The sequence below is a fragment of the Acomys minous genome (genome assembly GCF_964271855.1).
Source record: "Acomys minous genome assembly, chromosome: 15".
In the NCBI taxonomy this organism is placed as follows: domain Eukaryota; kingdom Metazoa; phylum Chordata; class Mammalia; order Rodentia; family Muridae; genus Acomys; species Acomys minous.
The window spans coordinates 26,015,572-26,029,281 of record NC_140497.1 but is presented as its reverse complement, the minus strand read 5'-3'; the positions used below and the strand labels follow the sequence as shown (position 1 = coordinate 26,029,281).

At 43.9% G+C, this 13,710-nt stretch overlaps 1 protein-coding gene across 4 annotated transcripts in view; it reads right to left on the bottom strand.

The window, feature by feature from the left end:
• Positions 1-13,710, bottom strand: part of LOC311584148 (low-density lipoprotein receptor-related protein 2-like) — a 119,769-nt gene that overhangs the window by 79,657 nt on the left and 26,402 nt on the right. For all 4 annotated transcript variants that reach the window (XR_014774805.1, XR_014774806.1, XM_084758259.1 and 1 more), the window contains exons 16-27: positions 12,204-12,386; positions 11,490-11,705; positions 10,334-10,572; positions 7,330-7,459; positions 6,958-7,142; positions 6,014-6,200; positions 4,963-5,181; positions 4,420-4,603; positions 3,001-3,202; positions 2,748-2,912; positions 2,196-2,396; positions 308-857 (exon numbers count right to left, since the gene is read on the bottom strand). Coding sequence is in view for 2 of the 4 variants with exons in the window: in XM_084758259.1 (XP_084614385.1) it covers positions 308-857; positions 2,196-2,396; positions 2,748-2,912; positions 3,001-3,202; positions 4,420-4,603; positions 4,963-5,181; positions 6,014-6,200; positions 6,958-7,142; positions 7,330-7,459; positions 10,334-10,572; positions 11,490-11,705; positions 12,204-12,386 (2,661 nt within the window). In the remaining 2 variants the exon portion in view is untranslated. The remainder of the gene's footprint in view (positions 1-307; positions 858-2,195; positions 2,397-2,747; positions 2,913-3,000; positions 3,203-4,419; positions 4,604-4,962; positions 5,182-6,013; positions 6,201-6,957; positions 7,143-7,329; positions 7,460-10,333; positions 10,573-11,489; positions 11,706-12,203; positions 12,387-13,710) is intronic.

Sequence of the window (13,710 nt, the reverse complement as noted above, 5' to 3'; positions counted from 1 at the left end):
TTACGTGAGCTCTTGGAACCTAAACTCAGGTCCTCATGTTTGGAAGGCAGGTGCTTTCCCCTCTAAACCATCCTCCCATTATCATTCATATATTTTGAGTTTTCAGCCTTTTCTTTTACAAAGAGGCAGCTTCAGGACTTTGTGGACGGCACCCTGCTACTCAGGAAAGAGCTGTTTGTCTCTCTCTACTGTGTTGGCAGATTCAGGAGATCTGAAAGTTCTTTGTGGTTATAGGTAAAGATAATTGACCAGAACTTGTGCAGGGTCTATGAGGTTCGTATGTAGGATGCAGATATTAATTGCTTACCAGTATCAGCCCAGTATACTCGGGTCCCCGAATCTGAAAAGGCCAGGCCCACAGGCACTTGGGATTTCAGCCATAGCACCTTTCTCCGGCTGCCATCCATAGAGGCACATTCGATGCTGGAGCCATGTCTCCCAGCATCCTTTGAACCCAGGTCTGCCAAACACATGACTGCAGTAGGTGGGTGGAGGACAATAGAGGTTGGGTGGTAAAGGTTTTCGTCCAGCAAGACGATGGAATACTGGCCGTTTGAGGAAGCAACATTGATGTAGGGGTTCTCACTGTCAATCCAATATATGTTTCCACTCATCCAGTCCAGAGCAAAGTCGATCACTGTCCCCTTCACAGATATGACTCTCCACCATGACAGTGTACCTGGCTCTTTCAGCCTCAGAAGCCTGATGTCACTGGCATTGAGCTCTGACAGGTAGAGGGCCTTTTCCTGGACAAGATAATCCACGGACATGAGCTGATTGACACTGGTAAAGGGAAGTGTTCTGTGTTGTGGTAGAGTTGTTTGTTGTGGCCCAGTCTTAAGATTTTTCAGATAGATCTATGAGGAAAAATTAGGGAGATGACACTGATCAAGTCTACTCAAATTTTTTATTCTCAACATGACATTGGTGCTAGGATTATTTTTAGTATAATTTTTATTTATCTTTTTAGATTTATATATATATTAATTTATTTACTTTACATCCCAATTGCAGCCTCCTCTCCCTCCTCTCCTCCCAGTGTGCCCCCCACCATGCTCCCATCCCTTCCCCCTTTCCTCAGGAAAGGCTCAGAAAAAGGGAGGCCTCACAGGTATGAGGATTCTTAAATTAATATTTTCAGACAGTCTATCTTCTGAAAACAGAAAGCAGCTAACTTGTTCCTTTCCTGGAGCCCCTCGCACTGAGAATTCCTGAAATCCATGTGTCTTAGTCAGGGTTACTATTGCTATGATGAAAACCATGACCAAAAGCAAGTTGGAGAGAACTTGGCATATTTGGCTTATGCTTTTATATCATAGTTCATCATCAAAAAGAATTGAGACAGGAACTCAAACAGGGCAGAAACCTGGAGGCAGGAACTGATGTTGAGGCCATGGATGAGTGTTATTATTTCTTGTCTTGTTCATCCTGCTCTTATAGACCCTAGGACCACCAGCCCGGGATGGCCGCACCCAGAGTGGGCTGGCCCTCTTCCATCACTCACTAACAACAAAAATATGCCTTACAGCTGGATCTTACAAGGCATTTTCTCAACTGAAGCTCCCTCCTTTCAGGTAACTCTAGTTTGTGTCTAGTTGACATAAAAGCCGCCATCACGTGATGTATTTTGAAGACATGATCCCTGTTAAAGGTGTTTCTCTTTAAATGATACTTATTAATTATTATCACACTGACACTGGAGCTTATCTTCAACACTAAAATTTCTACCATTGTTTTATCATTTCAGGCGCTGACATGCCCATTGGGTGGGGACTTGCTTGTTTGTATTTTTTAGCCTCTACTACTTTAAGATATTTTAATTTAAAATGTTCTTTGTGAGAGATCCGAAGGAGCCGCTTGAGTTGGAACTAATCTGAATCCTTGTAAATCCTCAGAGGCAAATGTGATCTCCACTTCTAACCTCACTGTCCTGTGTGCTAAGTATGTCTTAAAGGAATTTAAATGCACATCCTATTTAAGCATTTCAAGAAACCTTGCATTGATCACCACAGCCCTTTTGAGATCAAGACATTTTACATCACAAGGATACGCAGTACATAGTGAATACTAAAACATTAGTTGTGTTTTAGGAATTTTCCAAGGGACTGGGCCTTCTCCACTGACAAGTGGATGTGGAGAAGTCAGAAAGAGAATGCAAACCAAACAGGCATGCCAGGAAGGCTCTAGAACAGCACCTGGGTGAGAACCGTGGGCTGTACCAGGAACACAAACTCAGACTCTTGAGGGGAGACACAGGTGATCCCATCATCTGCCAGCAGGAGGCCAACTGGGCAGTGACAACTTCCCTTGGCTCGTGGGCTCAGAAGGCACAGGTGAGAGCATCCTATGTCCAGGCAAGGGCTAGAAGACCTAGGCTGAAGGACTTCATGCATTATCTGAAAAAAAAAAGAGCTAGATGCTGTTAAGTGCTAAATCCTTTCAAATGGAAAGTCAATTGGCCCTCCTCTCTTCTCCTCTCCTCTCCTCTCCTCTTTCTTTCCCCCCTCCCTTCCCTTGTTCCCCTTCCCTTCCTTTCTCTTTACTTTTATGTTCCTTCCATTCTCTCTTTTCCTGTGTCCTGAGGATTGAACATAGGGCCATATGCCTGCTTATCATGTACCATGGAGCTACAGCCTCAGCCCCGAAAATCTCTTAATCACTGTGGATGGCTGCCACTAAATTTGGTGACTGAGTAGCTCATAGACAGAGCCTTTTCCGGGAGGTATTTTAAAGAGTATTCCACGTACCTTGAGTCCAAAGGGCTGTCCAGAGCGCTTGATGAGGACAGCCCTGTCCTTGCCTGTCACCTTCTCCACACGCTGTATTGTTCTTGTCTTCAGGTCGGACCAGAAGACTTCATCTTCAAACACAGCGACTGAAAAGGGGCTCTTGATTTGTGTTAGCTGCATCATCTACAATGGTGAAGGTGAGCTTTCTGGGGTGAGTTTTACACAGGACACATGATATTTCAACTGAGCCTAATGTCAAAAGAACACTTACGCTAACACCACTACCATCTAGGTTGACAGAGCCAATGCAGTGAAATTTCTCATCAGACCAAAATATCTTCCAGCTTAACCGGTCAAGAGCTATGCTAGTTGGCCGACCGAGGCCTTGATTGACAAGGATCTTTCTGCTGCTACCATCCATTCCAGCTTGTTCTATTTGAGGTTCTTCTCCAATTTCGGACCAGTACATCAATCTGTGTAAATAGAGGTCAGCTTTAAGGGAGTATGTTGCCTTGAAGAAAATGTTTATCAATCAACTTCTTGAAACATTGACTTACAAAGATTAAAAAGACTCCAAATGCATCTTAAAAATAGTAACTTAGAATTTAATGTCATCATTGTAAAAGGGAAAAATATTGATATGGCTCAATTAATTTTTTCACCTTTTAATTAGTTAAGTTTCTTAAGTATAATTGTGAAATCTTAAAAGGAAATTATGGTGCTTGTTTAATTGTCATTAATAACCACAAAATGCTTGAGAGTAACCATAGTCCATAACCTAGAACTTCTCCAGGGAACTTACCAGTCTTTCCTTAACTAGAATATAGGAGAAAAAAAGGAAAGAAAGAAAAGTTGAAAAATTAAAAATTAAAAAGTAGGCTGAAAATAGTTTTAAAAATTGCCATAGGTGGATGTGTGGGCAAGACCTCATTTTTGACTATGTATACTAGAAACTGTTGTTAGTTTCCTGGAGCCATCCTGACTATTACTGATGAGGTAGGTGTGTTAAAAAGATTAGAAAAAGAAAGAGAATCTCAAACGTGACCTTAGAGTTCATGTACTTTTTCTTATGTTTGTTAAACATATAGCCATCCCAATGACTGAATGGAGTATTAATTTGTGTGCCGTTAGGCTGGAGAGATGGGTCAATGACAAAAATTCTTGCCTTGAAGTCTGACCACATGAGTTCAATTCTTGGAGACCAAATGGCAGGAAGGAAGAACCAACTCCTTAAAGTTTTCCTGTGACTTCCACAATGTACCATGATGCTGGAACACACACACATACACACACACACACACACACACACACACACACACACACACACACTCTAAAATTTTAAATGATTAAATCACAGGCTTTTTCAGAAAGAAAAGACTGTAAGTGGGATAACTCAAGCTTAATTCAAGTCTAAATGATCATAAATTAATCATTTTTACTAGTTCCCTTCTCTCATTATCTGCCATTTAAAGCTCATAACTGTGTTCCAGGACTCTATTTGCATGCCTTAGAAACCACTTGGCTTCTTTCTCCAAGGTTTTGGAATGTTTAATAATCATGAATTGGGCTTATATCAGTGAACACTAGATCTAAAACCAGACACATTTTCAATTCATTCATTCTGGGTTGAGCTAACACAAGCATCAGAATAGAACTAGGGAGGAATAGTGTATTTTGACACCTGACTCACCCATTTAGGGAATCCAAAGCCAAAGCCTGGGGCTGAACCACATCATCACCAACGACAATGGTGTACTCAGATTTTTCTCTACCAAGAGCAGCTAACTGAATTGCCAAAATCTGTCCAGCTTTCCCATCAGTCCAGTAGAGATTTCTTCCAATCCAATCAACTCCTATACAGCTTGGCCGTATCCCTAAAGAGACAATTCAATAGGTATGCTTATGCTAAATCATAACTTCAGTAAGCTTCAGCCAAGAGATTCTAGACTTGCATGCCACAGTCATTCAGTTTCCAACTCATGTATGCATATTAATGTCCCAAAATACTATTATAGAGAAAGATATCATTAAAGCAGTGGTCAATGGGGTTCAACTTGGTGGAGCCCATGTCCATTGAGATGACAATGAATGTGTCTTTCTGTTTCTTACTAGCCAACAAGCCTTGGTATCTTTCAATTGAAGAAATAGAACCCAAATCCAGTTTACATTAATGGTCCCTCAATGTGCTGTTTCTGCTCTGTGCATTTAATAAGACCTTCCCAGAGGGTCATACCTCTCACCACCATCCCATCCTTCTTTGTGGACATACTTATCCACCTTATACTTTCTGCATTGGGATCTGCCCAGAAGATTTTCTGATCCACCAAGTCATAGTCCACAGAGTAAATAGCCAAGTTCTTGTCTGTAGTTGCCAAGATATCTTCTTTTAAGCTTCTCAGTCCAGAAAGGAATAGGTTAAACTCGATTGAAATAAGCAGGATTGGCTCAGCACCTGCCAAAAAGAAATGGCTTTCAAGGTAAACATAAAGGAGTTGGTACAGTGAAGATTATCACAGGCTAATAAATGAAAGGATGTGATACATAACATGGCCTTTGGCTTATTGTTGCCAAGGCTGGGCTGCCATTTAGCTCAAATGGAAGAAGTGTTTCATAACAAAATGGTTACAAGAATAAACACAACTTAAATTTATATAGAATACAGCAATTACTAGCTTAAATAGAAAATAACATCTTATTTATTTTCTTATTTAGTGTTCCAAATAATGAATTTCATTATGACATTTGAATTATTGTACCTTGATAACATCCACTCTCTCCCTTCATTATCATTCCCCACAATGTTGGTCCACTTTCATTTTTCAAATAGTCCCAAGTTTTCTTTCATGTCATATAGGCACATGCACAAATACTACACATAAGAGAAAATATGTGATATTTTATCTCCCTTCCTTCTATTACCTTCTCTTATTCTCCACCCTCCATTTAATCCTTTTTGTTCCACTCATAGTCATGCTCATTTTTTTCATGTAGTGCATCTATTTATATTTAAACTTAGATTTCACATAGAAGAGGAAAACTACTTGTCTGGCTTATTTCACTTAACATAATCTCCAGCTCTACTCATTTTCCTGCAAGGGACAAAATGTCATTTTTCTTTATGGCTAAATAAATTCCATTGTGTATAGATAGACACCACATTTTCTTTATCCATAAATTTGATGTGCAGGAAAAATATTTGAAAGGATAAGTCAGGTTGATGCATAATTACAGAGTTAGGGATTCAAAGCTCATGATCCAGGACTTAAAAGATAGTCCCATCTTACCTGTTGCCTTACAAGTGTGGCCATCAGGACCCAGCAAGTAGCCAGGGTGACAGGCACAGGTATATGAGCCCTCGGTATTGATGCAGGTCTGACTGCAAGGTTGACCAGTTGGCTGTTGGCACTCATTTACATCCTGACAGATTTGACTGCTGCTCTCCAGCTCAAAGCCTGGGGCACAAGCACACATCTGGAAGAGATGAGAAAACATCAGTATACTCTAAAGACAGAAGAGCATTGATGAAAGGCCTTTGATCTTCATATGAAGTTCACATGGTGATACATTCCATTTTGACAACTAAGATCGCTTTGCTTTGAATAGTCACTTTGCTTTGCCTCATCAACCTTGCTGTACCTCTTACTCCCTATCCATCATAGGACAAGATTAACAATGGCTAGGTTTAGCTCAGAACACCAGAGTCTCTGCTGGATCCATAAGAGGAGGAGCACATGATGATAACTGAATTAGCCATCTGCCAGTGGTGAGCTGGTGTAACCAAATATCAGGATACTTTTTTTTTTTATATTATGAAAATAGAGCCCCCTGCAGGAAGCTGCCTTAACATAGCCAGTTCTCAACTTAACAGTAGGGCAGGTTCCAAATATCTACATAGAACCATGAAACGTTCACACTATCATTTTCTTTACCTTCACAGACATTTGGATCGTAGCACCATTCAACATTTCACCCATAGCTCACAACAGAGATGGAGCCACAGGAGCAGTTTTCATGACAGTGCAGCAAGAGACACAATATAGGGGAGGAGGTTAAACAGGGCTCAGGAGGAGCTGGGAAGGTACCTGGATAGGCATTCAGGACAGCTCTACTATGTATATGTCTTTGAGATCGAGGTGCCATCAGGGACAACCTGAATGAGTGCACTGTGGGCTTTTCTTAGAGCACAGACATGATGGATAGATAACCAACAGCAGCTTCAGCAACTCACCGGCCCAGACGGGGACTGGAAGCAGGAGTGGTAACACTGCCCTGGGCTGCACGCTGATGAGGAACACTCTCCACCCTCATCCGAACCATCTGCACAGTCCTCTTGCCCATCACACACCATGCTGAAGCTGAGGCAGGTACCAGTAGCACACTGGAACTCAGAATCCAGGCACTTCTGTGGAGTACCTATTGGACGACAGGGGATTTTCTTCTACTAGAGTGTTACAACCCGGCCCCCAGCATCCCTCCCCTATAAAGGCTCCTTGTGTGCAACCAAGACCCATCCAATGAGAAAAGAGGGTAGACTCCGGGTTCTGCAGCATGTCCATGGAAGTCCTTGTCTTCTGCCTCAGTGAGGACGCCCTGCACTTACACCCAGCCTCGTCACTGCCATCTCTGCAGTCGCTCTGTCCATCACAGTGCCAGAAATCAGGTACACACTGGTCTCCACTGCTACAAGCCCACTGCCATGAGCCACATGGGAGCACCTTGGAGTCACAGTCCTGAGGAGACAGTGACAGTAAGTGGCCTCTAATCCATCTAAGGAATGAGTTTGCAAAGCTAGACACAGCCCTGGGCTAGGAGACTATTCTTAAGTCCCTTCTATAAGGATACCAGAAGGACACAAATTATGAGGATATTTTTCAGTAGCTGGACATCTGGTCTACCCTTAAGAGTAGTTTGTTTCCTCAATGAAATTCCCTTGAAGAAAACTAAATTTTCATTTTTAAGTTGTTATCAATTGCATTTAGCTTCTGGCTTGGGGTTGGGGGCTTGTGTCTACTTCTCCTTGCAGCTCTAGGATCCCATCTGGTACAGAGCCATACAGGCCCTGTGCATGCTGCCTCAGTATCTGTGAGTCCATATGTGCTTCCACCCTGTTGTGCTTAGAAGGCCTTGTTTCACTGATGTGTACAAAAGTGTGAGGGAGGCATGCAGGCTCCCATGCCTAGACTCGGTCTGGGTCCCCAAGTACTAACACAAATCACAACTGCCAACCTATTGCAATGACACCTGGCTTCAGCGGTTCCAGCACCAGCTTGACTCTTTCTATAAGGTAAGGTGCAGTGCTGAAGGTCCCAGCATCACCCTTCTCGTGCTGCTGCCTGGCAGTGGAAGTCAAGCAAACCCACGAGCATGGCAAACCATGTGAATGTGGGTACCACTGGCTCATGTGGACCACAGTGAGACAGCATGGAAATTCCAGTGGAGGGAGGTGGGCTAGTTCAAGAAATATAGGGAGATAGACAATACCCCAGAGGAGCAAGCTCAGTGTATTACCATCAGCACACCTTATGTAGAGTTATATAACAGTGCTGCCAACCTCTGTGCCCACACAGATTGACTTGCTCTGGTCATACAGTTACATAAAGAATAAGATCACAGGTCTTGACCCTCTGGATGGCTTTATCCTAGTGGTGGCAGTTTATGGCAGCCTCATGCCTCAGACTGGGGGACAGTTATTACTGGCTAAACATATTGAGGTAGAGCATGTTGTGGTTGTGTGTGAACAAGGGCAGACACTGTCTAAGATGGGGAGATGGTTAAACTGGTAGAGTTGAAGACCCAGGAGCTGCTTGATGAGTTTGGTTATCAAGGAGAGGAGAGTTCAGTCATCATGGGCTCCTGAGCATCATGATACTGAACAAGCTGTGAAGTCAGTGCACAGGCTGCTGGATGCGGTGGACACCTACATCCCAGTGCCCACTCTGCATCTGGAAAAGCCCTTTCTGCTACCTATAGAGTGAGGTTGCTCTATCCTAGCCATGGCACTGTGGCAACAGGTACACAAGAGTATGTGACGTGTTTAAGAAGGAAGAGGAATGTGAGTTGCTGGGATATAAGAAGAGCATCCACATTAAGATAACAAGCTTTGAGATGTTCTATACAAGCCTGGAGAGGGAGAGGCAGAAGATACCCTGGGGGCTCTGGTCTGAGACTTGAATTAGGAGGATCTGAGGGACGGTCGTGGTCAACCCGGGCTCTATCTGGCCCCACCAGAAAGTTGAGGATCCGGTGTACATTCTCATCAAGGAGAATGGTGGCTGCCGTGAGCTCTTTGTGCCTCATTTCATTCCTGGCATGTTCTCTCTGACTTGGGAGGTGGCCTTTGGTGTCATCACGCCTGCAGAGAAGGAACTTGCCACGCCTGAAGAGGATATAAATGAAGCTTAGCCTCATCTTACAGACCACGATCTTAGAGAAAGGCCTGAGTTTCACCTTGAAAGATGGCAACAAGGCCATTGGCACTGGACTTGTTACTTGTCCACTGCCATGACTGAGGAGGAGAAGAACCTCACATGGAGCTGGTTCTGGACTCCTGCTTAGGTTCTTGAACTTAGGGCTACCCTCGTCAGAGTTCCTTCCTGTGGACATAAGCTATATCCAAGCAGAGTACAGCTCTGGGTACCACTGCCCACAAGGAGTGGCCTGCAGGGTGAGGTGGGCAAATAAACTGTTCTGTGAATAACCAGAAAAATAAATAAATTGTGTGTGAGGGAATGGCCAATTGGGAAGTCTTCGTTTTATCTAAATTACAGAAGCAAAGGAGTCTAATATGGAAATGAGACTAGAACTCTTTCCCCTCTTTCTGCAGTGGACACATGCTCCAGTGAATTAAAATGGACGGCATCTTTTGCATCTAATCTGACTTGCGTATTCTGGGGGGGGGGGCCATCTGTGCACCTGGTCATCCCCAGAGCCTTTCAACATGGTCCCAGCCACTGAGCACTAAGGTCATGCACAAGCAGTTGGTGTCTGGCAGGCATCATGAACAGTCCTGAGCTTCAGCAAGCCTCTTGTAACAATTAAAGGAAGACAGGAACGAGTCTGTCCAGTCTCAGAGCTCAGGTTTAGATTGGCTTCTCAAGCCCTGCAAACATCTTCTAATCCTTGGAGCTCTCCTACAGCACAAGTGCCTCTTAGAGGTTTGACTTTCTACAGGCTCCTGGTACCGCCCTGATGTACCACCACGGAGCTTTGCCCCTGTGTTTTCCTGAGTTTCTCATCAGAGAGCATGGGTCACTGTGGTGACTGAGAGCTACAGTCAGCAATCTGGTTCATCAGGAGATTCTACATGGTGAATCGAAAATATTTTTGAAATCTGAATCTCTACCACATATGTACAGATTGCTTTCTGTCACTGCTCTCTAAACAAAACCATGTGGCAACTATTTACTCAGTATAAACACTGTATTAGTTGTTATAAAGAACCTAAGAGGATTTAATGTATGACAGAAAATGGGTCCATTATAAGCAAATACTATGCCATACCCCAGGAAAGACTTGAGCATCCTGGGAAGATCCAAGAACTGACTCCCCTTGGCTACTTGCGGGCAGGGGCACTGCTGTATATTTCTAAAGGAGGAGTATGCTACCTTCTCATCAGTTCCATCTTTGCAGTCTACATCATGGTCACATATCCACTCTGACAGCACACATTCTCCGCTTTTTGGGCACTTCATCTCCCCTTCTGGGCACTGTAGGGACCAAGCAATGGGGCAGCCTTCCTCATCTGAGTGATCCAGGCAGTCTCGGTTGCCGTCACAATGCAGAGAAGAAGATATGCATTGGCCGTTCTCACATTGAAATTCAGAGGGGGTGCATTTTTCACGAACTGAGAAAGGAGACACTTGGTAAGAGCTAGGCAACCTTCAAGCAACCCAGTGATTTAAAAAAAAAAAAAAGACCTTAGAGAGACTCTCCTGTGTTCTGCTGTCACTTTGGGACCCAGCCCCATCAGACAGGAAAGAAACTCAAGTTAAAAGTTACTCTAGGGAGGACCCACTATTAATCTACTGCCCCAGGCATGGTGGATCCAGGCACTTTGAGGTGGAGGCATGGGATCTGTGTCAGTGCAAAGCCATCTGAAGTTTCAAGTTCCAGACCATTCAGGGCCACATAGTGAAAATCTGTCTCAAAACCAAAAACTAACCAATACCCCCAAGGTTGTGGTAAGTCATATGAATAAAATGATTATATTAAATGTGTACCCAGGGATACCTACACAAACAGACCACTCTCAACTCCCAATGCTATGGTAAGTCTTAGGAAGCAAACGATTATATTAGACTTGATTATTAATAAGCCAATAGTATAAAGACATCTTTAAATAATGTTACAAAAACAATGCAGTGATATATTTCACTGAATGACAGAGGTGACTGTGTTTAGAGATCTGAAATACAGCCTTAGCTTCTTTTGTCCTCAGGAGCAATGGTTCAGTACATGCTCAATGGTGATGTCTAGGTTGTCATTCGGAGTAACTTAAAAAACATAATTTCCAAAAAGTTGCTTTACCTATAAGACAGCTGGAAGTACTCCTGGGGGCCAGACATCCTGGGATGACAAGCATGGTGGTACATCCCTTTAGTCCCAAAGTCCCAAAAGCAGGGGTAAGTGGACCTCTGTGAATACCAGGTCAGCCAGGACTGCACAGTGAGACTCAGAACCCCTATTTTCATACACACACACACACACACACACACACACACACACACACACACCACACCTTGGGAAGCTCATGGAACTTACTGCACCCTTGTTCATCTCTTCTATCCAGACAGTCTGGCTTTCCATCGCATCGCCAACTCTTAGGGATACAGCGGGTCTTGTTGTCACAGTGCAGGGAACAGTCTTCAGCAGGCCTCCAGCAGCCCAACTCATCGGATCCATCAGAACACTGCTCAGCCCCATCACAGTGATATTTCTCCTCAAGGCATCTGCTTCCATCCAGACACTGGAAAACTCCTGCCATGGAAAAGGCCCAAGGCTCACATTGGTCAGAAGAAAGATTTAAAAGTAGATGAACTCACTTTGTCCTGGAGTCTGAGGATTAGACAGAGTGCATCCCGTTTGATCTGACTTCTAATGTCTAGGTGATACACTAGCAAGCTTAGTAATGTGCTCAGGCCAATTATGTTACCAACCTGAACTAAGTCATTTGAATAATTACCTTGACAGTTTGTTAAACGAACACCAACTCTTATATGTGGGCTATTTAGGTCACTCTGTGGAGCATCCTATAAAAAGCCAAGTACTGAAACACTTAGCAAATTTAAGGAAGCACCAGGCAACACAGCCAAATGGATGAACTGTGTCCTTAGGGAAACAGCATTGCAATAGACAATGACATGCAAACTTGTCCAGGGAAAGTTGGAAGGTCACAATTAAGGACAATCTCAAGCCATTTCTATCCTGTGCCTGAAGATGACCCTGGCACAAAACGCTGAGGACAGGGTGACCGACCTGGTTGATGGCAGACCCGGGAGCAGTTCTCTTCGTCTGAGCCATCCTGACAGTCATGCTCACCATCACAGAGGGACTCCCTGGGGATGCATCCCTTCCCATCCTGGCAGGCGACTGAGGACCGGGCACAGAGAACAGGAGGAGGGGGAGGGGCAGTGGGCACTGCCTCCTTAAGCCCAGGATCTAGAACAATGTCACGTCAACAAATCAGTCCAGGAGACCCAGCAATGGGGCACATTCCCACTGTCCCATCCCTTAGAAGGCCACATCAGCTCTGAGTGTCCACATGGCTCTACTTCACCCCTGAGCACATTCAGTGTAAGTACACTTAGGTAAGCGAGCTACGTAGATGCTCATCTCCTGGCTTTGGGTTTGGGAAAGTACCTTTCTCCTTCCTGAGCTATCTGACGTTCTATTAGCATATGAGAAATGAAACCCAGAGTGTAACTGAGCATCATGTCATGATCTGTCAATCACTGACTTCTCGGGATGGGTCCCTAGCCTTAAGCAATGCACTGTAGTTCTTCTAGTTCCCCGGGATGGGCTGAGAGCCAGCACAAGCGAGGTGCTCATTGGCTAAGATGCACAAATTACACTGCCACAGGTTACTACTTAGTATTTGTCGGCAACTATTGCAGTTACCAGACAGATGGATTAGCAATCAGAGTAGGATTTAAAGAAGGAAGACTGATTATATCTGCACGTTACCACCTCAAGCATATATCTTCTGACTTCATGCCTTTTATCTCCTAAGGTCAAGATAAAGCAACCAGTGAGTGAGTTATGTGGGTCACAGAGAAGGGAGTGATGGGAGAGTGTGGTATTGTATGCACACGAAATGGTTCTATCCCTTTGATGCCTTCCCCAATACGCACAGGCAGCTGCTGCTTCTACCAAGGAAGGCTCGGAAACCTGGGGTAGGATTCCGTTTCCTGCTTCAGAAGATAGGACTGGATGATATGTAAGTTGGCTTCACCTGACGCAACTCCAGCAAAGGGAGAAAGGCTGCATTCCCTGGAAAGCAGTGAGTACTCCAGTCTGAAAACTTGAAACCCGAAAGACTTGAAGGTATAAAACCTTCTGAATCCAACATGATGTCACAAAGAAAAACTCTCCACCTGACTACACGTCACAGGTCCCACTCAAAAGGCAGGCACACTAGGACTGTTGTAGGAAAATGACGTCAAGTTTGTGGGCATAAAGTCTGCACGAATTATAAATGAATTTAGTGTTTACACTGGGTTTTATCCATAAGATATTTTATTGTGCATCTGAAAAAGACTCCAGAGCCTAAAATAGAAGTCCACAACTTGAAATACACCTGATTCTAAATATTTTGGGTAAAGGCTACTCAGCCTGTAGCCACAGCCTTGGAGGTGCATCACAGAGAGTCCCATGTACAATGTCACTGCCATGTGTCCAATGAAAGAATGGGGTTTTGGTAAATCAGTTTGGGGACAGTTTAAAGCTAACTATGTTCATATGCAGACTAAGAGCCTCAAATACA